Here is a 27528-nt window from a genome sequence, read left to right as displayed (position 1 = left end):
TTAAAAATGCCCTTCAGTTACAAAAGACAATTTAAAAATAAAATAAAATAATTTTTTTCTTAAAATTAATTTGATTTGTAAATTCAGTCTATATCAGAGAGAAACATATCTGCAGACAGTTCTCTAATTCAGTCTGTGACCAGGAGCAAGAAATAATAGTGTATTTTACCTCTAGCTTTGAATTTTTAATGAGCTGGACAGAAGAGAGCTCATTTCATAACCAAGAAAAAAAAAGCAAAAGCAACGAGTTTCATAGCTTGAAAGCAGTTTGGAACGCAATATGCTATAAAATGACGTGGATTTTGCTTAAAGATATTAGGACAAGGTAATTCGAGGTGGGACAATGTCATAAGATAAAGAACTTGCACTGGAAATGCCCATAGTCAGTGTTCCCACCAAATCCGTTTCTAAACATCCACGGAATCTCATGTGTAAAATAACGGGGTATGTATTTTTTTTTAGTTTTTGGACTCTGCAGTCTGACCAGTCGCTGCTCTTTGGCAGCTGCATGCGATCCAGTAATTCCCTTCCGATCAGGGAATACGTAAAGGCTTTGGGAAGAAGGAGCACAACTTTCTCTCGTCCTCCTCTTCTCCCCAGCGGGAGCATCGCTGATTCAGGAACCTTGCTACTCTCCTCCTACAAACATCACATCCGGGTCAGTTAGTTGCAATTCTGTGTCGAGCTCTCCTTACACAGTTACAGTTACGCAGCCCAAGCCAGCTGCCGTGGATCTTTTGCAGACATGGATACCCCTGCTTTCCATCGTTATTGAGATTGATATTCCATCTAGCTGAGCCGAGAGAAACGAAGAGGATAAGTTTCTGGACGGATGCATCCATGCATTCATGTTCAGCCATGTCTAAAAGCTTGAAGAAGAAAAACCACTGGACCAACAAAGTTCATGAAATTGTCTTCAGCCGAGATAAGGAAGGCAAGCTTGGGTTCGAGCTTAAGGGAGGCGCGGAGAATGGACAGTTCCCTTTCATCGGGGAGGTGAGAGTGGGCCAGGTGGCGTGCCACAGTGGCAAACTTTCCCAGGACGAGCTACTTCTTGAGGTCAATGACACTCCAGTGGCCGGACTAACTATTAGGGATGTTCTCGCTGTGGTTAGACATTGCAAAGACCCCGTCCGCCTCAAATGTGTTAAACAAGGTGAGATAAATCATCAGTCATGGGTTCTCTAAAGTCAGTATTGTCTTTGCACGATTTTGCTGCGCACCCGTGCCTGTAATATAAAGTTTTATGAAAACCTGTAACCTTTTATCTGAAAGCGGACCAGACTCCCGAAACTTTCCTACGAGTAGCCTTCAGCTATTGTTATTGTTTCAAAAAATGAAAATATAACGAGATGTAAGCATGACTGAAACCATTTCAAAATATTTGTTACTCTTACGCGAAAGTTGACCGTTTGTTGCCAAGTAGCGGAATTGGTGTCATTGAAAAAGGGGGTGTGACCTGTCTTAGAAGGCGTAATCGGATGCCGATTGCATATCTTGTACGAGACCGAAGTATTGTTAACGGTGTTGAAGTTTGTTACAGATATGCGTTTACTGTATTTATGACTCATTATGTCGCTTAACTATGAGACCATACTTTATTAGTCTATTGGTGATCTATTGAATTCACTGCGTGGGTGTGGCATTAAATATTATATGGACGACAAGATCATGTAGTCTGCGAACATGCGTGGTGGTATACTCTACAAGCCTATTCATATAAATATTTGTTGCAATTCTTGTTTGATCTAACAGGCAGATAGAAAGGTAGCCTGGGTCCCTTGTCTCCCTTCTACTCACCAAGAATTATATATAGTGTTCATGTTTTAGGATTTAAGATGTTTTGCTGAATCGATTTAAGCAGATGTGTACACATGTAGATGGACATTGCCCATGAATTACATTTCTCTTGATAAAAAAAGAAAATAGTTAAACATTGGTAATTTGTTAAACAGATTATCAGATGTTTGTGCGCTTTGGCCCGCGAGGTAAGCAGAAAATGTAAAAAGTGATCACGAAATTCTGTACCTGGCTGTGAAGTTAGATGCTATACAACTCATAGAACTTCTTAAAGCATGAACTTTGGAGAAATTGTTGCTTATTTCTAGAGTTCAGTTTGTTTAAGAAGAACTTATTCTATGTTGTTCGTTTCAAATGTCTGAATATTACAAATTTTAATTTTATTTTAAATAACCAATGCTTATATTCTTTATACCATATTAGCCCAATAACGATGTTGGGTGTCTTGTCAGCTTCTTTCGGAAATTTGTAACATAGCCCCTCTATTTTAAAGCTGAAAAACTGACCGTAGGCTCGTTAAGAGGCTTTGGATCACAGTTTAGGGTTATGTGGCTAAAGCATTACCCGTCACGCCCAAGCATAGAGTATTTTTTTACAGATGAATTTTTAAACACAGTTTCCACGCTTCACTTTCCTGCTATGCCTACTCTTTATCTTGACTCTGCTGCTTATTATGCTAAAAACTCCATGTCACTGTGAGTTCCTAATATTTAATATTGGTGGTCTGGCAAGGGTCTACATTTTTACACTCATTTTGCAGGTTTGGAGGCTGATTGTGGTGCCGCTATGTTGGCTTGACAACAACAGGCCTGCTGGTCAGTGGCTATAATAGTCTGTGTTCTACCAATTAATTAAAGAAACATCCTCTGTAAGCGAATGTTTTATTTAGTGAAAGAATTATGGTATCATTAGCTCAGTATGGGGACTGCTGGCCTTTAAATCATACACTGTAGGCTATTTTAACCATGATGCAACATCAGGACCTGACTTCTAGGCTTAAAACACTGGGTGCATTACTCCTCATTTATTTGGTGGGTTGTGATAAGTGAGTTTGCAGGCTCTCAAGGTATCATATCTTTGGGGTCTGCCTATGGTGTGACAGATATTTGAAAAACAACCATTACAGTGCAAGACATGCTACTGTACAGATTGCTTTTCCATGTGAACCTGGAACCTCTAATGTTTGCACCGTTATAAGCAAAGCATGCAGTCAGATTCTTATCAGATTTCCAGGGTGTGCAGATGCATGAATGTCATATCCTTTTTGTAAAACATCTTGGTCAGTTCTTCGGTTGTCCAGATTGGTCTATGTCTTGGATGGTTTTGACAACCTGTGTTTTAAGTGGTCTTGTCTTTTCTCACTTAAGTATAATGGGGAATAATATTAAAGCACTGCATTATTATTCCCCAAAGGTAAGATTATATTACATTGTCATAAACAATCGGCTCACTTGGGCTGCTTTAATTGCAAATTCATCCATACCAGACACGCCAATTACACAACGTGGCTTAAAAATCAGAAACCTAGTTTAAACGCTGTTATTAAATTAAATTAAACAATTGACAGGTGAAACAGAGGGCCTCCAGCACTTGAACCTGTTTTCCTTGCTCTCCATTCTGAAGTAATCCTAAACCCATCCAAGAAGCTCTTGATCAGAATGGTCACTCTGCTTCTCCGAATCCCCCTGGTTAACCTTTTTCCTTTGCTTTTCCCCATTGAACCACTGACTTCCAAAGCAGCTGTATAGGAGAGTGAACATAAATCTGTGAAAAATGATTCAAACTGTACCAACTGTACCTTACAGTTGGTAAACTCAGAACATGCTTAGTCCATGCATGCCTTTGTTGCAATCCTGTGCACACATGATTTAGCTAAAGAAAATCAGGTGCAATGGGAGTGCATTGTTTTTGGTGCATGGCTCTCCAGGCAGCAGATTGCCTGGCTGTGGTATATGAAGATGACCCTCATTTTCATAGGGACTGTTTTTCAGGTACACAATGACATTTTTAGGTCAGCTGCAGGCTCTTTTGGTATGCGCTCCTGCTTGGCACCTTAACCAGAGAAATTCATTAAAGCTGTGGAAACTGAGTGACAGGGCTGGCAGCATGGCAACCAGCAACTGTGACATCACAAGCAGGCTCAGGAGGCAGCCTGGTACTGGCTCACTTCATCTCAAAGCCAGGCTTTTGTTGGGTTTGTCACAGGAATGATCAGACATGCATGCAAGCGCGCGCACACAGACAGACAGACACACAGACACACACACAGACACACACACACACACATTCATGACAACTTTTGTCAAGAGATGTTATCCTCTTCAGGAGGTTGTCATGACGTTTAGCACATTCATACCAATGTCTTTGGTAGTGGTTTTTCTCACCTTTTTTGCTAGTGGTCTTTTGGGATGTCTCATTTCAGGACAGAATTTCAATCTGTTGCACAACACTTATGTATAGAGGACATCTGTCAAATTACTTCTACAAATCCATTAGGCCTCAACATGATTTGTTAAGCCAAAAATAGTTTCACCTTATTCAGTTTGCCAGACCTTATGCTGAGTAGCTGACTTGGATTGTGGAAGGAATTGACTCCATCCTGTCTCTCTCTCTCTCTCTCTTTCTCAGTGAATCACTCAGTCCATCACTCTGTCATTTCTCTGCTGTCTCTGCACATTGTAAAATTCACATACATTTCCAAACCTGTATGTGAACAGGCTCCAGGGTATGCATCTGTTCTGTCTGGGTGCTCAGACTCTATTACAGGCCAAATGTGCTCACCTAGAGACACTCTTGCAGTAAGCACACCTGTAATGTCCTGAGACCTAAGGGAGGGATCCTGCAACAATGCAGGCCTTACATTTCCCGTTCTGTCTGGCTCTTCAGCAGACCTCCGGGGGGAAAAGGTAATGATATCAGAGAGACTGCCACTGGAACAATGTCTCATCCATCCTTATCTCCTCTCTTATTTAGTCCATTAGGGCACCACCAGGATTTGCACAAATTTTGTCGTGACCAAGCAGTGTACAATGAATGATGTATGTAACCAGTAAACACTACATTTGTAACCCATGGGTCTATGCTGTCTGGCTAAGATCTTAGCATGCAGTCTTGGCTTAACACAAATTTGTGTCTCAATATATGTAGGGTGATGAAGTTTTAAGTAGGCCAAGAACAGTGCCAAACTGTAATAAATTTTCAGAGTAAATATTTGCCTGAGTCAGACGTAGACTTGCACAGAGTTTTTAACCGCTCTCCTTTCAGATAACTGGCAGACCAGTGATTGAAAATCGTTTACAATTGGTGAATATCCAGTGCAACTGGTAACCATGGCATCACCAAAGAAAGAACAACAATTGCCAGCACTTCAGTATTTAATGTACTCAGTTAGCTATTGCACTCCCCAACCTCAATTACCACACTAGTGCTCTATCAGTAATATGTCTCCAACAGAGTATTACAATATCCTTAATGATCAGGATGTAACTAGATGTTTCCCTTTAATGTGAGACCTGCTTATCCCAGTCTGTAATGAAAGAGGATTCTGTCTGTAGCTTATTGGATTTGGCTTTTGCCTCTGTGTTTTTGTGTTTTGGGTTTAAATAGATGAATGAGTTACTGAAACAATACAGAGGTTAATTAAGAGCATACAAAAACTATCCAATGGATTTCCCTAAAATTAGGAAAAAATTGAGCTCTGTATTGTGAATAAATTTGAAGACATGACATTGACTCAAACATAGTGATGTACTTAGCTGAATCTGAGTGGCTTTTTAAATGTGTTACTGGCTGGTCTGATGTAATTAGTGGATGTAAATGTTCAGTATGAATCTACAGACTTCAACCATAAATAGTCCACATTAATTCCCCATATATTCACCCTTTTGGTTCTCATCTCAGGACTTCTAGCTTGCTTTCTTTCAACTTACCACAATAAGTCTAAGATGACACACACCTGTCTTCTGGGTATCCGGTGGTCTCTAAATAGAGGATTTGGGTAAAAACCAGTAGGACTTAACACACCTAGACCGTAGGCCCAGCATTCTTTAAGAAACTGCAGTTTCTCAATGCTGCTCACAGCTTCTCCAAATACATTCATATCTTTGTTGGATTGTCTCTAGAATGTCTAAGAGATGAAGGGGGTTTTCCTAACGTAATAGCTTTAGAAATGGAGGCATATCTGTCACTGAATGTGCCATCGGTGAAAACAGCATCTTGCACTAGCAGGTTGTACGTTTCACACAGAAGTATTACTGTGTTGTGGAGGAACAGGAAAAGGCAGATGTAATCTTGCTGGCATTAAGTGATTCTGCCTCAGTGTTGTCCTGTCTGATGTTTGACATTGTGTTGTGATGAAGGCGCTGCCTCTCTGCGGATGGGAAGATAGTCATCTAAGTGTGGATCAAAGCTATCAGCCCAGGCTTGGGGAGTTTTGTCTGTAGCAAATGGAGCTGTAACAGCTTTTTCTATCAAAAATGAATAAAAGGTTCCCAGATTCTACAGAATTTAATCTTGGTCTCTGTATATTTAAATAGATATTATTCAATAGACTTTTTTCCCTAACTTTCAGCCTGTTTAGGAATTTTACCCGGTAAAATACTTTCCCTTAATTCAAAAAATTTGACAGTGTACATATTTCAGTACCACTGTAATCTGTACTTGATGAGTAATATTATCCAGAAAGTCACTTAATATAATTGTGTGTTTCTGTGTGTGTGTATGTGTGTGGGTGTGCTTTGTGTGGGGGTGCATGCACACAGCTGCCCACACTGTGAGAGAGAGAGAGAGAGAGAGAGAGAGAGAGAGAAGGCCAGAGCGGCAATATAGGGAATATTCAGCAAATTCCCCCCCATGCTTGTCTGGTTTCTTGCTGATTCACTGGGAAAGAAAGAAGAGCAATCAATATGTGTCAGGATGGTATTTGTGTTGCTGCTTCATTCCCCTGGTGGTGGAGCTGACCTGTCTGCAGCTACTGTGTGTGGTTAGGTAGACAGGGAGCAGGGTGGAGGCAGGATTAGAGGAACCAGAAACAAAAGCCTGACCACGGGCATGTCTGTCCATTACTTGAAATCTAGTGCTTGCTACGCAATAATACTAATATACAGAAATATGCAGTGTGTCAGGTGCGCTATACCAAAATGATGTTGAACAAAACCAGAGTGGTCTTCCAGGTGCTATTTCTGTGTGTAGTTCATTACACTCTCTTGTGTTTATTTGTGTGTGTATGTACTTTTAATACAAGCAGTGGAGAGAAACCTCAGTACAGGACAGTATGATGGCCCAAGAGGAGGCTCAACAGGATGGTTCAGATTTGATACAGATTATACAAGCCTGACTGGGGAAAGCAGTCAAAAAGCTCATTATTATTATTATTATTATTTTTTCCATTCAGATTTTTGGATCTCTTGAGGGTTTCACTCGTTTAACTTTTGGTAAATATGTTCCAGGTTGGTTTATGAACGCTATATGCCAGAGCAACAGTGACCCACAGACCCAGCTCATCTCTCTGTCTCTGTAAATAGACAGCAAACAGTGGAGTTAATAGAGAGAAGCACAATCTTTTTTTGACACCTCCTTGTGTTTGTGCCTCCGCCATCTGTCTCTGTCTCATTTTTACTCTCTCCTTTCCCCCCTCTTCGCTCCCATTCTGTCATTAGATCTCTGACCACAGCTCGACTCCGAGGCACTTTTCATCCTTCATTTCCTCTCTTTAACTGTCTCTCTCTGCCATCTTTCATTCCTGACACTTAAACAGAGAGACTGTAGTCTTCAAATCATTCTGAGAAGACAGGATGCACAAATAAATGCTGTCCTTGACCCTAGATAATTGTCATGATATTTAGAGGCTGTGTCTGGGTATGTCTTGTGTGTGTGTGTGTGTCTGTGTGTTCTGTTTTTGTGTTGTTATGGTTAAGGTTGGGGTTATGGCTTGGGTTAGGGTTCAGATTGTATCCTTTCATTACAGTAAAGTGGGAGTCAGTGGAAATTCCTGCTAAGATATGAATACAAAAGTTTGTGTGTGTGTGTGTGCGTGTGCGTGTGCGTGTGATGAAGTGATGAAGTTTGTGGGACCGTTGTTTGTGAGAAAGAAAAAAAGAGTGTTTATCTGAGAGAAACATGGCGCACTGGGCAAACAGCTTGGTCACTTTTCTGGAGGCTGTACCTTCTCTTTGTCATAGCTTTCTTCGTCCTTTTGACCTTGGTTTTGTTCTTATACGTGCTCTTAACTGTGGAATTATCTGAAAGATGCCCCAGTATTCTCTGTGCCACTGTTATCTGTTTGGACACAGTTACCTGCTTGGACACTGTTATCTGTTTGGACACAGTTTCCTGCTTGGAAACTCATTGTCAAAGCAAGGTGGTGTGCTGTTCATCAGACCACGTTTAACACTATGAACATGTCATTTAGTGTTGTGTGCATTTGATCTCCCCTTTGCTTGAGGTAGCTATTTTCCTAAATTTAGTGCCGAAGCCTGATTGTGTCAGGCTGAGGAAGCAGCCCTGCAGTACCCTCATTCATGGTGCCATATAGTGCATCCACTCTAGAAACACCGACAATTATGGTATTTTGGATCTTTTAACTACATGTAGTCAACCACCAAAGAACCTGGCTAAAAAATGAAAATGTTCTTGTCTAAAGTTGAAAGACCTTGACTCTGTGACACTAGAGTCACGGTCATGTGAGGGAACCTGAGCTGGAGCTGGAGCTGACACAAAGCCACGACAGCATAGCGGTGGACATCAGACTTGGCATTGCTTGTTATCTGTCTTTGCACCAGCCCTTTCAGTACATCGCTCTGTAAGCACAGATTCTTTACGCTTAATTATACAGGTCTTTTTTTTTTTTCTCTCGATTGGATGGAAAGCTTTTTGTGGGCAGAGATAAGGAATGTGGAATGGAGGAGGGGTGAGTGGTATAGCTGTGCCATGCGCTGTGACAAAGTAGGAGTGTTAGGAAAATAAAGAGAGAGAGAGAGAGATGAATGGCAAATAGAGTTAGGGGAAGAAGAGGGAGATGACTTAGAGGGAGGAAATAAGAACAATGGTGAGGTAAGGAGTGCTGGAACAGATGGAGATATCCCAAGACTCAGACCATGTTTCTCGTCTCTCATACATTACTCAGAGTAGTTGACACTAGTCTGACGTTGATGGATTATACCTCGAATTGCTGGTCTGGGGTCAGTTCTAGGCATTTTAGGTTAACTTGAGGGCACAGACCATAGAGTCGCTTTCTGTACTGATGTTTTTGAATGGAATGGTGCCTCTCTCAGTCACAGGAGCTGTGTTTTTCCACAGAAGGTATGCAGTAATTAGTCTGAGGTCAAGGGAGTATGTGCTCTTGTTCCCTAGTTTCAATATGTATCTGTCAGAAGTGAAGAGGCAAGTGTCATACTGTTTCCTTTTACAATTAAAATTCCCCTCCCCTTTGCTACTCCTGCATGTTCTTTGTCTCTTCTCAAACATTCTCCTGTTTAATCTTCTTCAACTCTCCACTCCTCTCTTCATCTTTGTCTGTTCCCCTCCCACAAAAGATCTTTTTCACTGACTTAAGGAATTACAGCCCACTGTTACTTCACGACTGTGTTATGTGTCTTTTGTTACCCTGTGCTCTTTCAGTTGAGCTGTAATGCTACTGTTTACTGTGTGCGATGCCAGTTCACGGTATCCAGAGCACCGCACATAATTAACTGGATAAACAAAGTCACAGCAAGTCCTTGAGGTGCATGAAGTTCAAAATCCAAGTGTTATAACCAGTAGGATCTTTTAGATTAGAAATATTTTATTTTTGTTCAGTTGCAAGAGGTACAATTTTAATTAGGCCTAATACTCTGTTTTCTTGACACTCTCCTACTCAGTCTAGGCCGCTGCCAAAATGCTATAGTTTTAATCCAAGAGTCCTTTGAACTGACGGTACAGTCAGCATTCCTAACTCTCAGCAAGCTGTGTTCGGGCTATGTCCTGATTGTTTGAATGTTCCCCTCCTGGGTACTGACCCCACTACGCAATTTAAAGATTGATCTCGGCCACTGGACGTCTGCCCTGGCATCTTACTCTACTAGAGCCCTCAGAATGAGCTTGAAAATGGTCCGTACCAAAGTTACAGGTGACTCATCAGGAGGCTGGCCTGTATTGGTATACCAGTTCAGCAGATGAATGAACAGGATTGGTGTTTGGTTTGTGGAGCTTGTGCTGCAGGCTTGTTTTTGCATACATTATGGCGAGTTATGGGTTGCTATTGTGGGCTTATTTGAAAAGAATACATTGTAATTTTAAAGAGGCATTGGAAACGAGGAAAGCCTAAGTCTCTCCTCTCTTCCTTTCTTTCTCTATCTCTGTATCTCAAATGACTAGAGATTTTCCTCCATACAAGTTTAACTTTTTTTTAAATAGCACATTCACATTCTTTTATTGTCCATTTTGGAATGGAGATAATGTTTGTGCTTCAAAGAGTCTGATGACATTTTTCACTTTGGTCAAAGTTAGTATTGACTTATCCTAAGTCCTAACAGTTTGTGGTGACTGTTGACAGGAAAGAAATGTCCCTGGGTTTATGGCTCTGTACTGAAGTGTAGTCACCATTAGCCTTGAGATGACGTGACTCATGTAATGTACTGTTTGCGTGCTGACGGATGTTCCTGACACCCACAGCTCTCTGGAGAATGGCAGATCAGGTTTCTGATGTTTTTTTTTGGTATGTGTTTGAGTGTGGGTAGAGAAACACTGCATGCATTTTTCTGCAGTAGACTCCTCAGCACGGGTTTCTAGGTGGTTACTAAGAACACTTGTAAGCTGTTACATCATGCAATGGTCTGGTATGTTTTTCACCTTCAATAAAAAGAAAAAAGGAAGTCTGTGTGATGAGGCGTTTTCATACTGACTCAAACAAAAACAGTTTTACTCTATTTATTAAATGGGCACTCTGGGAGACATTGGGTGACCTCTCTACAACCCCTCCGCAACAAGTTAGGTTACATAATGGTAGAGCTCAGAAATACAATCAATAGCTGATGTTTACTAGCGTACAGCACCCCTCCCCCCATAAACCTCCAATTATAGACAAACATTTGCACGAGAAAGTTGTTACAACAGAAAGTTGTAGTTCATTTTAGGCCATCCAATGGCAGCAAATGAGCCAGCATGATCTCTTAATGTCTATCTCAAACTTCTGGATATTGATGTTTATACTGAGAGAATGCCTAATGCGGAAACTTAAAAAGGTCCCGGCTTGTTTTTCTGTGCCTTCACTTTTAATCGGCCTGTTTTCTGAGATTCTCTCTCTGTACAAACGTGTGTAATGTGTTGAGCAAAGCCGAATCCAACCTCTGAACAGCAGGGCGGTGTTCTCATGTAAAACCACTGACTTATGTAGGTCACAAGGTTCAGCTGAATCCCTCTATATTGAGAGGAAGCCTGGCTCTTAAGAAACAGACATGATGCACAAATTGGAGGACAATCAGACAGTAAATGCTTAAAAAATCCAATCAGTCTCTTGTTACAGACTTATAGATGCACATCTTGTTGGAGAATAAAAAGAAGCGACTGAGAGGCAATGAATGAAGAACAAGAGGAAGAAGATGAATTACACATTTACTAAACTTGTCACTGGACATTGACCTTCTCTATAGTATTGTTCTTTCCTCCTATGTTTTCTGAATGTTGGCTGAATGTATTATCTTCCAGATATTTCATTCAGTGTGTCTGTTAGGTCAGCTTACATTGTGTATAATATTCTACAAAATGGCACCATCCTAAAACTGTCTGTAACATCATATGTCAGGTCTCCCAGTCCTCATAACTTTGGCCATAAACTTCACACCCATGGCCAGTTTAGGCCTATCTAAAGTCAACTATGACTTCCTGCATCTGCACAGTCCTTCACCCTGGGTTACTGAGCAACCCAGAGAGGCTCTCATTTACATGGAGAGTGTTTATACATTCATTCTGGGAGATGTTCTGAGGGAAAAAAAATTACTAATGGAGCTTACATTTTCTGAATCATAACGTGTTGTTTGTCTGGCACCTTTCTCTTGGGAGTGATAATTCTGTGGTTTGAGAGAGAGAAGGTGGTAGTGGAACATGTGTACGAATCTCATATTCAGGGAGCAATATTTGCCAATGCGCACTTCCGTGTTAACAGCAGAGTCATCTGATACTGCAGCTTGGAAGATTAAATGAGTGCTTCTGAAATTATGCTGCAATCACACTGTATTTTGAGTAAGCTGCTTTGTCCTATATGTTTTAATATTCATTTTTTAGCACCTTATTTTAACTAAATGATATTGCGACCATGATGTGGTCAGGAGTTGAAAATGGAAGGTGCAATCACTTGAATCTTTACTCCACCTAGAGAGTTTGACTTCAGCTTGTTTCACAGTATTTGGTAAAAGGTGTAAAAATGATTTTGGATGTGTGGAAATGAGGTTTGTTAGCTCTTTAAGCTGCTTCCCATCCATCATTTTTTAAAAAAAAACATTTGCTTCACACAATTAAATCTCACAGTGGAAGCTTAATGTTTCAAGCAAACAGAGAATAACTTGCTGCATACATTACTGTGAGGCGTTAATATATCTCTCCAAGTTAATCAAAGATAGAGGCTCGCTCACCACGTTGCTGGGAGAGGTTCCCCAGTGGTGAAAAATTGATTAGTTTGTGCTCCATTTGAACAGTTTGAGTCTGGCTGTGGATTTACCATCACTGCATTGTAAGAGCGTGATGGCATTTTCCCAAGTTTGTTTGTTTACTGCAAATTACTTCTAAAGAAAATGAAAGTGATTGCTGCAGATTCAAATGTACTTTTTTGCAGTCCTGGCATAGAAACACGTAAAGTTTTAGAAATGTTCTTGTATTGCCTGTTTTGTCTCAGAAACATTATTTGCTTGACAGAGTCTCGTGGAAAACATGGTTGCTCAATAGTAATTGAAATTCTCACACTATGTGTGTGTGTGTGTGTGTGTGTGTGTGCATGTCTGTGTGTGTGTGTGTGTGAGAGAGAGGGTCTGTGTGCAGGTCTGCATATGCCCCAGTTCTTGCTGCCGAAGTGAGGCTCTGTGTTCAAATTAAATCAGATAGCTCTGCTCTCATCACATTGGATTTGGAGAAAGTAGCACTCTTCAAAGTCCCTCTAAAATGGGGAGGCAGTCTTTCCTACTGAACTAGAGATAGAAGACCTCTTTCAGAGCTGGAATTGTTGTAGAGACTACCCTGTGAAGATTGCAAATGCATTCTAGCTGTTGTTTATCTGAATAATATGTGAAGAGAAATCATGTTTCACCAATGTATTCCATGCTCTTAAGGTCACGTTATGATTATTGTGATTTGTCCTCGTCTTTGCATGTATCACTGTCTCTCTAACTTATGCATGGGCATACACACACACACACACACACACACACACACACACACACACACGCACGTACACGCACGCACGCACGCACGCACGCACACACACACACACACACTCAAATAAACACAGTACTCTTTACTTGCCTGCGCTCTTTGCACATATCCTGTCTCTTACTCTGGTCTTTTACAGCCTTTATTGTAAGAAAGATTAAATGAACACTCGTTGGGATGCAGATCAGTCAGTTATAATGGCCCCTCTCTCTCTTTCTTTTTTACTGTTTCTTTTCTTTATTTTTGCTCTTCATTTTTTTCCTTTTTTTGTTTTTTTACAGTGTTTTGCCAGCCCTGAGAAATGAAGTGAACTATTTTTGTTTTTCTTTTTCTGACTCTGCACCTTTGTCATGCTCTCTTGATTTTCTTTGCTTGTGATAATAGAGAAAAAAGTCTTCATTGTGACTGGCCTCAGTAGACATTGCCTAATGATGCAGAGAGAAATGTTTTTAGTGTTTGTGAAATTCAGAAAGGCAAGAAAGATTTGATTTCATTAATCTTCAGATTACATTCTGTTTAAAATACTTTTTTTTTTTTTTGGAGATGGTAAATTTTAGTATGGATAACTGGATTTTAAGGCAGGTTAATTGGATTTTCCAGTGGTAAAAACTTGAAGATTTTGAAGTTGGCCTTTCCACTTCCATTATAACCCCTGTTTATCTTTGTCCCATCTCACGGATATGTAAATGAGTTAAATATTGCGGCTGTCTATGCCTTTTGTTTTAATAATCTCAGTTCCTCTAAGGCCACACAAACTGAAGTTACAAGAGAGCTCGTCTCTCACAGCTTGATATGTACATGGATTTTAGGGTATCGGCTCAAGTTCGAAGTTTGAGTAATCGCGAAATTACATTTCAGTTAATAAATATGAGTTTGAATCTAAATGAATAAGGTTCACAGGGAAACAATTCAATTTAAAGTTTATAAAATTCTGAATAGTGATTGAAAATCCAAAGGTTTGATGTATTGTCATATTGTCTTATCTTAGCATGTTTAGACAATGTCATGACCAGGTGCACTATGCAGAAGTAAAGAGAGAGAGATACTATTGGAAAAGATTACAGGCAGGTCTCTCATCTGTGTCGATGACTATCCCAAATACTTCCTACAGCCCGACCAATGAACTGCTTTTCTCAGCCACGTTGTAGGACCCAGACCCCAGCCCATGGATCACACCTCAGAGATGGTGTCAAGACACTTGTGCATCAGAGGATTCTGACCCACTGATACTCTGAAAGCCAAAGCCTTTGTTTGCTCAGACTGGCAAGCAGACAAATAGTTATCCCTACCTGATTTACCTGTACTGAGTACATCTTTAGTGTGAAAGGAGAGGTATTCAGATCACATCACTACAGCAAGGTCTGAGTAAGGTTCAGTTCTGAAGGTTGCAGTTATCGTAGTATCTCAATTAGGTTGGCTTGAAAAAGCCAAGTTATTGTTCTTCTAAATATTTCTTTGATTTCAAGAATACACAAAGAGGGTCTGGTCTCTTGTGTTTAACCAAATTAAAGGCTGTCATTAATCTTTATATTCTGGTTTATATAACTAGTTAAATTTAGGATGGAGTCAGCAACATGAACAGTCATTCTGTCTCTTTAATAGAAAATACAAAAAGTCCTATAATCCTTTCAGAATGACCTGGGTATATAAAGCTTTAGGTGAAACATGGTTATAACTGAATGATGGATTATGGTTATAATTGAATAAAAGGCATTTCAAATCAAACTTTTTCACCGCTTAGATTTGTTGAATTGGTTTGAACTGCTTGAATTCAACTTTACCTCCCTCCAATTCAAATGTTGTTTTCTGTTTGAAAGCATCTGAAGATCTGAAGGCCTCCTGTTTGTCACTGGTAACATTTTTACAATTATTACTGACTTGTATTGTGTTTCGTAGACATGTACCCCACAGCCATGGGTTTGTGAGGAATAATCATATTCATTTCCTCACACACATAGTAAATTCTCTTTCATTCATTTACACTGTTTGCATTCAGATTTGAATGTGTGTTGGACATGACCTGAAAGGTCCTCAGGTCTGCTTTGTTGTTAGGGTTTCTCTCTCATCCCTCATTAATAGTATTGCTCAGAGCAGCTCATTTGCACAGTGTGCAGGCGTGAGAGCCTAAACAGACCTGCAGGAGAATGAAAGGCATGTTTCAGCTTTATTTAGTCTTTCTCTGCTGCTACACGGATGGGGATATATGAAACATGGGTGTGGAGAGTGATTCATAGCTGCTTGATGTGTGAGTGTTTTTCTTTGTATGGTTGTTTAGTAAAGGGTCATGCATCTTTTTTGGTTGATTTTATTTACAGTAAATATTTAAATAGGTATATATATATTTTGTTTACGACAAATAGATGTCTGGAAAATCCACTGACACTGAGTCTTGCTGTTTAACCTGGAGTGAGATGTTGTTGCTTTATGATTCTATATGTTGATGGTGGATATACAGGGGCTTGTGCACTGAACATCACACATCATCATCACTACATCTGACATCCTGATATTGCTTGTGTGCACATGGCAGAGAGATGGCGATGGCCTTGTGCACAGTGGTCAGTTCACTGCACTGTGTGATTTCTCTCAGGTATCAGGAGTGTGATGTACAAAGGGAGGATGTCTTGTGAATGTGGGGTCAGACAGCTTCTCCATACACCTCAATGTAAACTTGTATTAGTCTGTTCTTTACGTGCACACACACACACACACACACACACACACACACACCGTCAGAGCTTGGATTAGTGAGTCTGTTTGTGTGGCTGAGAGAAGCTGGTCGCTGGGTAACAGTGAGATGAATTTTTCTCTCTCTGTCTCTCTCTCTCTCTCTGTATGTCTCTCACACACATACCCTCCATCTACTCATGTTACCCCTGAATTATCCTCCCCTCTCTCTTTGCTTCTGTATCTGTCTGTACTTGCACTGTGAGTGGTGTTGATGTTTTAATTAGTGGTTTTTCAGCTTTGTCAAAAGGCAGCTTTGGAGGACACTGTGCCAGAGATGCCACCAGCAGCGACAGAACACAAGGGGCTAAGCAGACAGTGTGACACTGCACTGCAGCAGTGACTTTGTGTATGTGCGTGTGCATTCCAGACACTGAAGCCTCTGTAAGGGATTGTCACTCCCTGGCCAGAAATAGGCTCTCTGTTAAAAAGAGCTCATTTTACTATTTCAGCGCATATTTTCAGCCCTTGAGGAGAAGCCAGATTCGGCGTGTCTTTCTTTGACGTGGTCTATAAAGAGGAGGAGGTGCAGAGAGGAGGTGCAGATGGTACTGGTGTTTGGTTGTACAGTGTTTGCTGTGAGTCTTTGGTGGCACAGTTACTGTCTTTGATTATTTGCAGAGCATGATTTTTGGCATTCAGATAAATCCGTTCTTGGATACCTGTGGAGCTGTGTGATTTCTTTCTCGATGTATTCACTTGAAAAGAGACATTTCCCAAATATTTACATCTGTGGCACAGACACACACTTCTGCACAAATACACACACTTTCTCATAGACTTGTGAAATCCCTGTCATACACACATATGCCTCCATTCTGCAGTGGGAACTGAATTCACATTCACACCCTCATCTGAAGGGTGACCCCAGCTGACTGTTGAAAGACAATGCGCTCCAGTTCAAATTTAATCCAACTTGGTGTTTGAGACATGAGCTGGGGCAGCGTTTCAGCCATGCGGATCATTATTTCAAAGGAATAATAACTGCCCCTTTTTTCACTGCACTTTCTAAATGAGAAAGGGAAATTGTTACTTGCAAAAATTAGAAATGGGAGTGTTTCTAGAGAGAATTTTCTGCCTTTTTTGAAATATATAAAACATTGTTTTGGCTAAGAATATTGCTTTTGGTTTGGAAAGCCTGTAGATGTACATGGGAAGAGCAGTGGAAGTGTGTGTGTGTGTGTGTGTGTGTGTGTGTGTGTGTGTGTGAAGGTGGTGTGAGGGACGCAGGTGTGTAATTTGGTGGAGTGGGGACTGGGCCAAGGACAGGTCAATATGACCCTTCAGTGAAAGAGTGGAGTCTGCATAGAGCTTGTTTATTGGCTTGTGTTCATTATCAAAGCATCAGTCTAACAAACTGTGGTGGTAGAATCTTGACCCCTATGTTGGAGAGCTGACTTAGCGTCTAGTGTTGGATCCTCGTGAGTGTTTTGGAGATGCCTACCATGCAGTTGCTGCTGTATTTAAAGAGTCAAGGAGATTGAAAGATACAGTATTGCAATATACAGACTTTCTCACATTTTAATCAAATACTAATTGTGGATTTTTGATGTCATTTACTGATTCTTAACGTACAAATATTTTATCTTTGTCATGGCCTCCATGTTGTCGTTCCTTTCTGATATTGTACTAAAATTATGCACTCACTACTGATGACTCAAATGCTCTGATTACTGCAAACTGATTATTGTAGTTTCCTTTTCAGGTTTTCATTAGCTTGAACATTTTTGTTGTACTATATTATCTACTTCACAGTTGTGCCAAGGATACATCCCAAGATCCCGATGATCAAGTTGCTATGGTGATAGTGATACAAGGTTTAGTACTATGATGACCTCACTCTATGTTCACTGAATGGTTGTTATATAGTGATAAAACTTCAAGAGGCTGCCTGCCCCATTCTTCAGCTGCATGACTCATGTTTAAATCTGTAGAAGATATGAAATGAAAAAGAACTTCTATCTTCATGGTTTTCTTACATCATGTCTCATATTCTTTCGCAGTATTCATTTGCCCTTTGCCAAAATCTACTTTAAGCTTTTGAAACGTGGTTAGTTGAAGGACATACTTTGTTGCAGTATCAAAAGGAATTTCACTGAGGTGGCTTAAAACTTCAAGTGCGTAATATCAATAATGGTTTTCAACTGAATGGGAGTATTTTGATTAATGCCCATTCATTCCGTTGACTGTCTATGGTGTTTTATGGTAGAGATGATGAATTGTGCTTTTCAGTGCTTATTGTACATTTTGTATACATGGAGAACTGAATCTTCCCTCCAGACCTGTTCCATTTATACAAAACCATACCACCCTTTCAGAACATGTTACATAACCCTTCAATTTGGTCAAACCAGAATGACGCTGCAGGAAAACATATCATATGAACTCATGGTAAGTTCAGATGACCTTAGAAATTCAACTTGGATGCAAACACAGTCCATCTTGATTATCAGAGATTTTGTCACTGAATGTAATTGAGAGCCATCATTTTACAGCTGAGGGGTTTTCATGGTCAATATGGTGGCCTCTAGCAGTGATGCCAGTTACCTGTAAAGGGAGTCTTATTGGTGGTCTCTATGTTTAGTCTGATGTGCTGCTGAAAATGGTGCGAAAGGGCTGCTGGAAACCATGGAAAGACTAAACATTGAGAAGAGACGGGCTATTTTTGCCCCAAATTATTTTATTTTATCCCTCATTTGAAATCCCCCTGTAGTGGTGGAATGGAATGTTTTATCTCGCTTTTGGGCAGAAATAAAAGCGGAAGAGAGATTAAAAAAAAAAAAAAAAACACATCAAAGTTCTGTGATGGCGAGATCTGTTAATTACGTTTGCTAGCCCTTTTTTTTTTTTTTTCTTAAAACACTTTCTTTTCTTGGAGGATGAATTATTAAAGCCATCTAAGAGCGCCTCCTTCTCTGAAAGGTAACGTCTTCACAGGGTTTTGTTCTAATGGCCAACAGTGCTTCTCTTTAAGAGCTCGGAGGTCAGAGCCACACAGAACAGATAACAGAACCAAGTCACATGTTCCATGGTGATGATGTCAGAAGTGCCAACATCAGAGACTGTGAAGCCAATGCTTACCTTCATGAAACAAACCTTTTCCCTTAAGTGTGATCTTTTTAATGCATCATACTTAACTGCCTCTGAGTAATCGCAGGCTGTTGTGCTATGAAGACTGTTAGTCCTACTGGGGATAGTAATCCCACTAAGATGGTCCTCATGGTCTTTCCAAGTTAATTTATCATGCTGTAAGCTGTATAAAAAATAGCTGATCTCTTTCACTAGCCCTGTCTGTTTTCTGGATTCCTGTGTGTAATACACCTTATTGCTAATACCCTAAATATTTGACTTGTTGTCATGATCTGCCATGAACTGTCACATAGAAAGGGCCTTAAAGATGAGTTTTCTTTCATGAACACTTAAACTAAAGGAAATATTTGCCAACACAATGCTGCATATCTTACATTTACACACATTAAAAGGGAAAAGATACAGTGCAGTTCTCAGTTTCTGTTTATAATGCCTCTTCTCCTGTGCTGCACAATATTTCTGCCATAACGCACTAATGTAGTAGTTTTAGTTAAGGATCAGTACAGTATGGCTGTCAGTTTTATTGGCTTGTATCATTAGGTAACCTCACAAAGCATTTAATTCTAAAATGTAGACCTCTAATTGTATACTTAACAAAATTAAAAAGCTGCATTTCCATACGCTACTTTGGAATTCTTCATGCTCTCAGTGATAAATTTGAAGGTATTAACTGTCCCTTTTTGATCCACGGTGTATGAGGGCTTTTAACAATTATTGGTTCCAGGCTTTATATTTCTGTGGTTGTGCTCCAGGAGCAGAGCACTTCACCCTGTGAGGAAAGAATGGGGCATTAACTCACGTCGCATCTTTGGTCGCATTCCCAAAGAGCTCTGTGGAGAATTTATAAAATGAAGGCTTTTGGCTTTGAGTGATTGGAGGGAAACAGGAGAGCCATAATGGAGACACAGAAATTTTCCATCACACCAACATTGTCTCTCTGTCTCGCACTCTTTTTATATACAGTATATGTATATATATATATATATGTGTGTGTGTGTGTGTGTGTGTGTGTGTGTGTGTGTGTGTGTGTGTGTGTTGAAAGGCTCATTTCTTCTCTGTTTGTGTTTACTTACCTGTTTTGTCTGATTTGTTTTTGTGTGGTAGAAAGGACCAGGAGAAGTTTGTGAGATGTGCAAACTCACAGCTAAGAGACACTGAACGTTTTACAGACCAGGTGCAGAACGAACCTGTTGTTATCTGTTTCCTTCATCAGTGAGCATGTATCTCCCATAGAGGGCAGTAGCGAGTTATAAACAAACATTCCCCAGCTTTCCATGACGTTCCAAACCAAACGAAATACATTCACAGCAGTGGGACTCAACCCTCTTTCCTTTAAAAAACATTCCTGAAGAGAGAACATAGAGGACGATGTCCTTGCATTGAGAGTTAAAATGTGGTCAGAGCACTAATGAGAGAGAGGGAGTGATATGAGAGAGAAAGATGAAAAGTGTGTTGAGACCTCAAAACACAGTACTTCATGAATCTTTAATCTCACTTATTGAACTGTTCCAAAAGACGATGCTTAAGCTCCTGCTGCCTGTCAGAACTGAACAGAGAGCTGTGTTTGAGAGAAGATGATACTCTAATGGTAAGACCTAAGAAGATTTGGTTCCATTTTATTGTGTCAGTCTATGCAGATGTGCAAGTAGAGGCTCTTGTCAAATAATTTGTTGGACAACTGCATAGAACTGCAGCACCAGAGTGAATGCTCATTGATATGCCTATGTAGCAGTACTTTCTCACAACATGCCGAGATTGCCTTGAACCACAGTCTTGATATGTGACAGTCAGCCTCCTTGCCTTTTCACTTAATACCTTGTACCCCCAGATAGATTACAGATAATGCTCATTTTCATTTACTCATTGTTTTATTATAACTGAAACACCATCTGTCTTCAGACCATTTATTATCTGCTGTCCCAGGGGTGGGATTGAGCTGCATATATGCCTCACGCAATCAACTGTTAGTGTGCCCCAGTATTACTCCAATAAATAGCACCACCACTTAGATGCAATATGTTGTCATTTCCAACATAGGGATAGTAGTACATTTGATTAATGTTTCAAGAGAATCCACCAAAATAACATTTTAGTACTTGCCACAGCCCCCCAGGCAAAGAGTGCTTCTCCTCCATGCAGGAGAGCCTTGTTGCCCTTACGTTTGTATGGTTGGACAGCTCTCCCAGACTCAGACTAAAGTTTTTTTTTTTATTTTCTTATTTGGTTTAAGTTATTGGAATGACCATTACAAAAGTCTAATGTTGTTTCATGGAACCATTTATATGTTGATTTTGAGGTGTATTAGGGGTCATTGTCTTGTTAGGTCCATCTATGCCCAAATCTCAGCTTCCCTGAGGGATGCAGCCAGGTTTTTGGTTAAATGTCATGGTAGCCTACTTAGTGCAATTCATTATGATACTGATCTTAGGATGAGAACCCAGAGCACAGGCAAAATAGCCCCAAAACATCAGTGAGTCACCATCACATTTGATATTAGGCATGGGGTGCTTTTCCCTGTATATATCCCTCTCTCAAAGCCAAAGAAAAATAGATTTTGTTCTTATCTGAACGCAGTGTATTTATGCTCATTACCTGAAGATCAAAACTTGTATTTTTTAATTTTGCAAATCTTTGGTCTTTCCTTGGGTGATGGATGACAAAAAGATTATACTTGTATAATTTTTGTATTTTTATACCCTATCGAAGCAGGAAGTCCACACAGTTCCTCAAGATTGAAATAACCTTTTTAAGTACAGTTTTATGAGGAAAAAGGAAAGCAGATTTGCTCTATTTTATTCAAATTTTAAATGGAAAAAAAAGGTAAGGATTGGAGGGCTTAAACTCTCATTGTCATTACATCAGTTTTCATTTGATATCAGGCAGTGGATTAAGAGAATGTGGTGAGTGATAAGTTTAATTATAAGTTACATCTACTGATGGAACATCTCTGGTTCAGGCTCTACACATTTTCCCCCACAGGATTTAATACTGCCATTGTGTCATAGTTAAACAAATGTGTTGGTGTGTGTAGATTTATGTGTGCGCTTATGTCTAATACATGTGCTCAATAGGTAAGTCAGTGTTTTGGGGGGGCAATGTAGCAGCCTTGTGCCTCGTGTTCACTGGAGCTGAACCAGAATCAGTCTCAATGTGTCAGTGCTCAGAGCAGAGTGCAGATAGGAATGCTGGAAATGAATGTATACCTCTATACGTTATAACACACAGGGCTGTTTTAGCTGTTAATACATCAGTTGAAAACTTACACATACCTTATGGATTGCTTGACTTGGTGTACACTAGTTCTCATATAATATCTGGAAAGTGATATTTTAATAAGTGTTTCAGCAGCAAAAAAAATAGAGAGGACTGCCTAATTTCAACTATGATGCAATTCTGTTGAGTCTTTGCAGTTTATTTTCAGTCTGTGTTTTTCTACTCAGTCTGACTAAGACACTGTGTGTAAGAACATCAACAGAATTGTTATCGTAATATTACTCTCACTATCTCAATGCCCTGCAAATATGTAATTTACTCTATGTAATGATATAAAACTTATATAAGCAATATCCACAACTCTGTGAATTGTGTCTTGGGATTATCTACTAGCAAATCTCTCAATTACTATATTGATATTACATTGGTAATACACAGATAATACACTAATATTACGCTGATATTACAGTGGTAATACTCAGATAATACACTAATATTACACTGATTTTACACTGGAATTACACCGATAATACACTGATTAGGGATGTCCTGATCCGATCTCAAAGATCGGTATCGGGCCGATCAAGGCATTTTTTAACTGATCGGTATGAGCTTTACTGAGCACGACCCTAAGCCCGATCCTTTGTTTTACGTCAGCTGTCACACAGGTGTCCTAAACGGAGAGCATAATTTGTGGCAAGACGCGGCTAAAATTTCTGCAGAGTGGAACAATTTTAAATTGGGAAACAAATGCAGTCCAGCCACCACTTGTAATGTTTGTAATGTGAGCATTTTGCAAGGCGGTAGGAGCTGCGTTCAGTAGGCTGCTACCGCTTTGATACGGCACCTAAAAAATAAATACTTAACGGAATACAGTGAGTTCACTCAGGTAAAGGCTGCTCCGAAGCAACACACATTGGAGGATACACATTTAAAAGTAGAGAAATTTCCTCGAGACAGCGACAAGGTCAAAAAGATTACCAAGAGGGTCATTGAATCAGTTGCTTTGGATGACCAGCCCATCACTGTGGTAGTGAATACAGCTTCGAGTTAGCCTAAACTAATGACCACAGAGAGCGATATAGTCGCTTAACTATCTCTAAGGACTGATAACAATAGCATACAAAAAGGCTTTCAGAAAAAGTATCAACGAAACTGACAGTTAGACAAGTTAACCACTTAAATTATTGTAAGAAGATTAAATAAAATCGAACACTTACGTATATTTTCTGGTATAACTTCCATCTGGGCATCCATGTTTTTTCGCCGAGAGCTAGGCTACCTCCTTAGATCGTTTGTGTGTGTTCACAAACGTTCGCAGTGAACTCAAAGCAAACGTAAAACTCTTTTGGAAATGTTCGTGAATGTTTGCCTTTCTTTGCTAAAACTCAAGTTGTCAAGTTTTTGGAGCCACGGTACGCCCTACCCCCTCGACACTACATTTCAGACACTGCCCTGCCGGAGCTTTACGACGAGGTTTACTTTGTTGTTTTGTAAAATGAAAAGAAATGACAAATAAATAAAAAAAAATTAAGGAACAGCATGGATGCAGGCAATTTTTTCTTAATGCGTTGCCATTCAGTTGTCAAGCATATACATTGAATTGATTTTAATACCTTTAATGCACTTGAAATGTGCACTGGGCAACCGTATAATCAAATATCAAATACACATATCAGACTGGGACTCGGTATCGGCAGACACTCAACATTAAAAGACTTGATCGGGATCAGGGGCAAAAAGACTTGATCGGGACATCCCTAACACCGATCGTACACTGATAATTCACTAGCCTCTCAGCGTCATCATCATCCCAGTGCCATACATGAGACTTAAAGAATCCTCTGAGTGCCAGTCTTAAGTTAACTTACCAGGTGCCTGAGGATTCACTTGGGCTTATTAAGATGTTAATGTGTCACAGCAAGTTTTTAATCACTTGACACCATTCATCTGTTCATCCACGTCCCCACTCCGTGCCTGGCTCTGGGTTTCAGTGTGCTTATTTGTTTTGCCTTTGTAAGAGGGGCACGATTTTGACTTGCTGTGGTTTCTCATTAAGGGTTCGTTTTGTCTGAGATGATTCAATGGAGAGGGGTGTCTTCATAAGTAATATGGCCCCACACACATCAATTAAGCTGAACAAGCCGACTGCATCAATATTTATTGCATCTGCATATAGATGAGATCAGATTTAGCCAGTCATTCACTGATGAGACGCTCCCCTCCCACACACACTGCTCCTCATCAGAGCCTTCCAGAGCATGTGTGTGTGTGTGTGTGTGTGTGTGTGTGTGTGTGTGTGTGTGTTTGTATTTATGTGTGTCTGAGATCTTGATGAGCACAGTTGTGGTATTGTGCTATCCTTAAAGTTAGGGTTAAGAAAGACTAAATCGATAGCTATAAAGCATGTTGTGCCTACTGGTATGAATTGAAATGTGTGTTTTCATCTCCATGTTGTTTTTGTTCCTATGTGTGTCTATATATATGTGTGTGTGTGTGTGTGTGTGTGGGCGTTTCCTTTGTCATTTCAGATCGTAATGGGAGCATTAGTGTAACAATTCATAACTAGCATTAGTAAAGGTTTGTTTGTCTGCTCATAAAACACTGCTTTGAAGGGAGAGCATTAGAAATGCATTGATGGCTCTTGGCTATACACAGGAGAGCCCTGCTGCAGAGGTAATATTTGAATTTCGGGATTTCGGACTCTTACTCTATTTGAAGGCTAGACACCGTTAAAGGTGGAATGGGGGGCGAGAGGTGATATCTGCAGAGATTTTGGGCATCGGATTCATCCATACATGTCTGTCTCAGGCTCTCTGCCTGTGGTCTGGGCTTCTCTCTTCCACAGCCACAAACAGTTTACAGTTGCTAAGGTGCATCTCGTTCAGGTGGCCAGCGCAGTGAAGAAAATGGGATGAGCAATGCTTTACACCACTGAACTAGACTAATATTTGTGAGCTGTCTCCAAGTGTTTGAGTCCTTTTTGGCCCTTGGCAATTTGTGCTTTTCTCTGAGCCCTGAATGGTGATGGAATGCGACGGTTGGAATTCCTTCACTGATGCAATGGGGGAAAATCTAAGCACAAACACATTTCTCCAACAAACCGTTGTTGCACACGTGCACTCTTACAAATGAATGAGTGGACCACTAAGCTACATCATATCTTTGCAGCCTACACGCACACACACACACACACACACACACACAAACACACACACACACACACACACACAGTTCAATAAAGAAACACAAAACCATACTAACCACAAGTTCAAAAAAGCAGCTTCGTGTGTTTAGCCTAAAGTTTTGGTTTATGACACATAAAAGATGTGCATTTGAAGGTTATGGTCTAAATTGACTCAGGCAGAAGAGGGCCTGTGTCTAACTTTAAACTTTTAAGTGCACCTTAAAGTGCACTACCACCTTTCACACTCAGATATTCTAAAGTGCATTGTATGGGTACAGAGAAGGCTCCAAAAGCATTCTCTCTCTCACAGACTAAATCTGTATTAGTGCAGGATGACCTCCTTAGGGAGTCCTGCACTCGGAATTTGGTGTGCCGATCAGGTGAAAAAAATGCTTTTGTTTTTTTTTTTACCTGCGTGCCAAGGAAGTTGCCTCTGTCTCCATCAGGGTCACGTCCAGTGTCTAGACTTTTGTGGAGCAACGTAACACTCTGAAAAAGAATGTTCATTTTTAAGTATTTGCGTATTCCATTGGCTTCTCGTGGAGACCAGTGGTGTCGACAGTAATTACCCTCAGACAATGAAATCTGAGCTGACTGCTGCTGCATTTCCAATTAACCTTCTGACAAAGCTCTGGATGAGTGGATTGCTATGATACAACATTAATAAGGATAAACAGTTCCTCTTAAGAAAAAAAAGGTGTATTTTGTGTGTTTTTGATGGGGGGGGGGGGTGTTCTCTGTGTGAAAAGTAAGGCCTCATCTTAAAGAGATTGATGTTTGAAGAAAAAAACAGTGTGAGCAAGAGATGTGGGAAATACTGATTCAGTTTCTTCCAGAAGACTTTCATACAAGTCATCTGTTGTTTATGTGTTTAAATATCTTAAAATTAGAGATAACGTTAGATAAAAGCAGAATGATTCTTGCTTGTCACCCTGATGTAAATAAAAACACTGAAGTCATATTATTGCCCTGAACATTTCCTGTATCAGTATTAGTCATTTCTTAGACATCTTAGGTGATACTGTATTGGTATGATGTATTTTCCTGCAACAAGTATTATTGTATTAGAGCTCTAAGTATGAGAATGTCACGATATATATACCTCTGCATATCTCCCAAACATGATTACCAAAAAGATTTTAGTTTGTTAGTGTAGATGAAGTTGATTTCCTTTAGCTTTGTAAGGCACTAAAACACAACTTTATTTAGTGTTCTACTAACCCCAGAGAGTCTTGTTCTTTATAGTACTGTTACTGCGCTGCATGGACTTTCCTTAGCATGGCAGAACATCCACACAAGCATCAGTGAGTATACAGTAACATAAGAACCTCATTATCAAGGATTGTACATGGCAGGTCTCTCAGAGCCCAGAGCAGCATTAGAGCATGGAACCATGAGTCCATGTCTGAGCTGCAGCTGCCAGACCCCATTGGACAGGAGAGGTGGGATTTCATTGGCTAATGGAATCATATTATGACATATCAGATTTAGGCTGCAGTTGGTCATGCAAAAGCCTGCGTGAGGAGAAACCCACTGAATCACTGTAAAGTGATTTTTTATGTGTGTGTGTGTGTGTGCATGTGTGTGTGTGTGTGTTTGAATGTTGCAAATTGTATATTTTAATCTGAAAGCAGTGAGTCATTACCAGTGAAAAGTTATCACCTGATGAATAGCACACAATCCCAATTCTAGTGCCACACATTTTGCATGGCAGTGAGCAAGGTCATATTTTCCGTGTATGGTTTTTGATGATGGAACAGTCCAGCTGGCATTACACAATGCAGCTTTTATGCAGTCCTAGCTGCTTGCAACTAAAAGATACCTGGAATGGGTCATGTGACACCCCACCGCAATTACTGATAAATCAGGGACAGATGAAAGCAATTCAGTTTTATTGATCTGAGAAGGAATATAAATTCAGTGTGTGAATAACATTCTCACAGTGTATCTAGAGGATGCAGTTGTCTCAGTTAGCCACTGTATTAAATACAACAGCTGTTCCATCACAAACAGTCTGATGTAATGATATCTTTGGATAGGAATAATGTCCTCTGTCAGAAGTCCAAGCCATTCTTTTTATGTTATGATTGCTGATGTCTTTTTATTGATGGCTTAAA

The 27528-nt window shown here is 40.1% G+C and overlaps 1 protein-coding gene across 1 annotated transcript in view; it reads left to right on the top strand.

Moving 5' to 3' along the window:
• Window positions 1-858: 858 nt before the first annotated feature.
• The window catches only part of magi2a (membrane associated guanylate kinase, WW and PDZ domain containing 2a), a 121945-nt gene continuing 95275 nt past the window's right edge, over window positions 859-27528 (top strand). Inside the window, exon 1 of the mRNA XM_030767767.1 lies at window positions 859-1156. Coding sequence (XP_030623627.1) covers window positions 859-1156 — 298 coding nt within the window. The remainder of the gene's footprint in view (window positions 1157-27528) is intronic.

Source organism: Chanos chanos, chromosome 1 (assembly GCF_902362185.1).
Source record: "Chanos chanos chromosome 1, fChaCha1.1, whole genome shotgun sequence".
Classification (NCBI taxonomy): Eukaryota; Metazoa; Chordata; class Actinopteri; order Gonorynchiformes; family Chanidae; genus Chanos; species Chanos chanos.
This window is presented reverse-complemented; position numbering and strand designations above follow the sequence as displayed.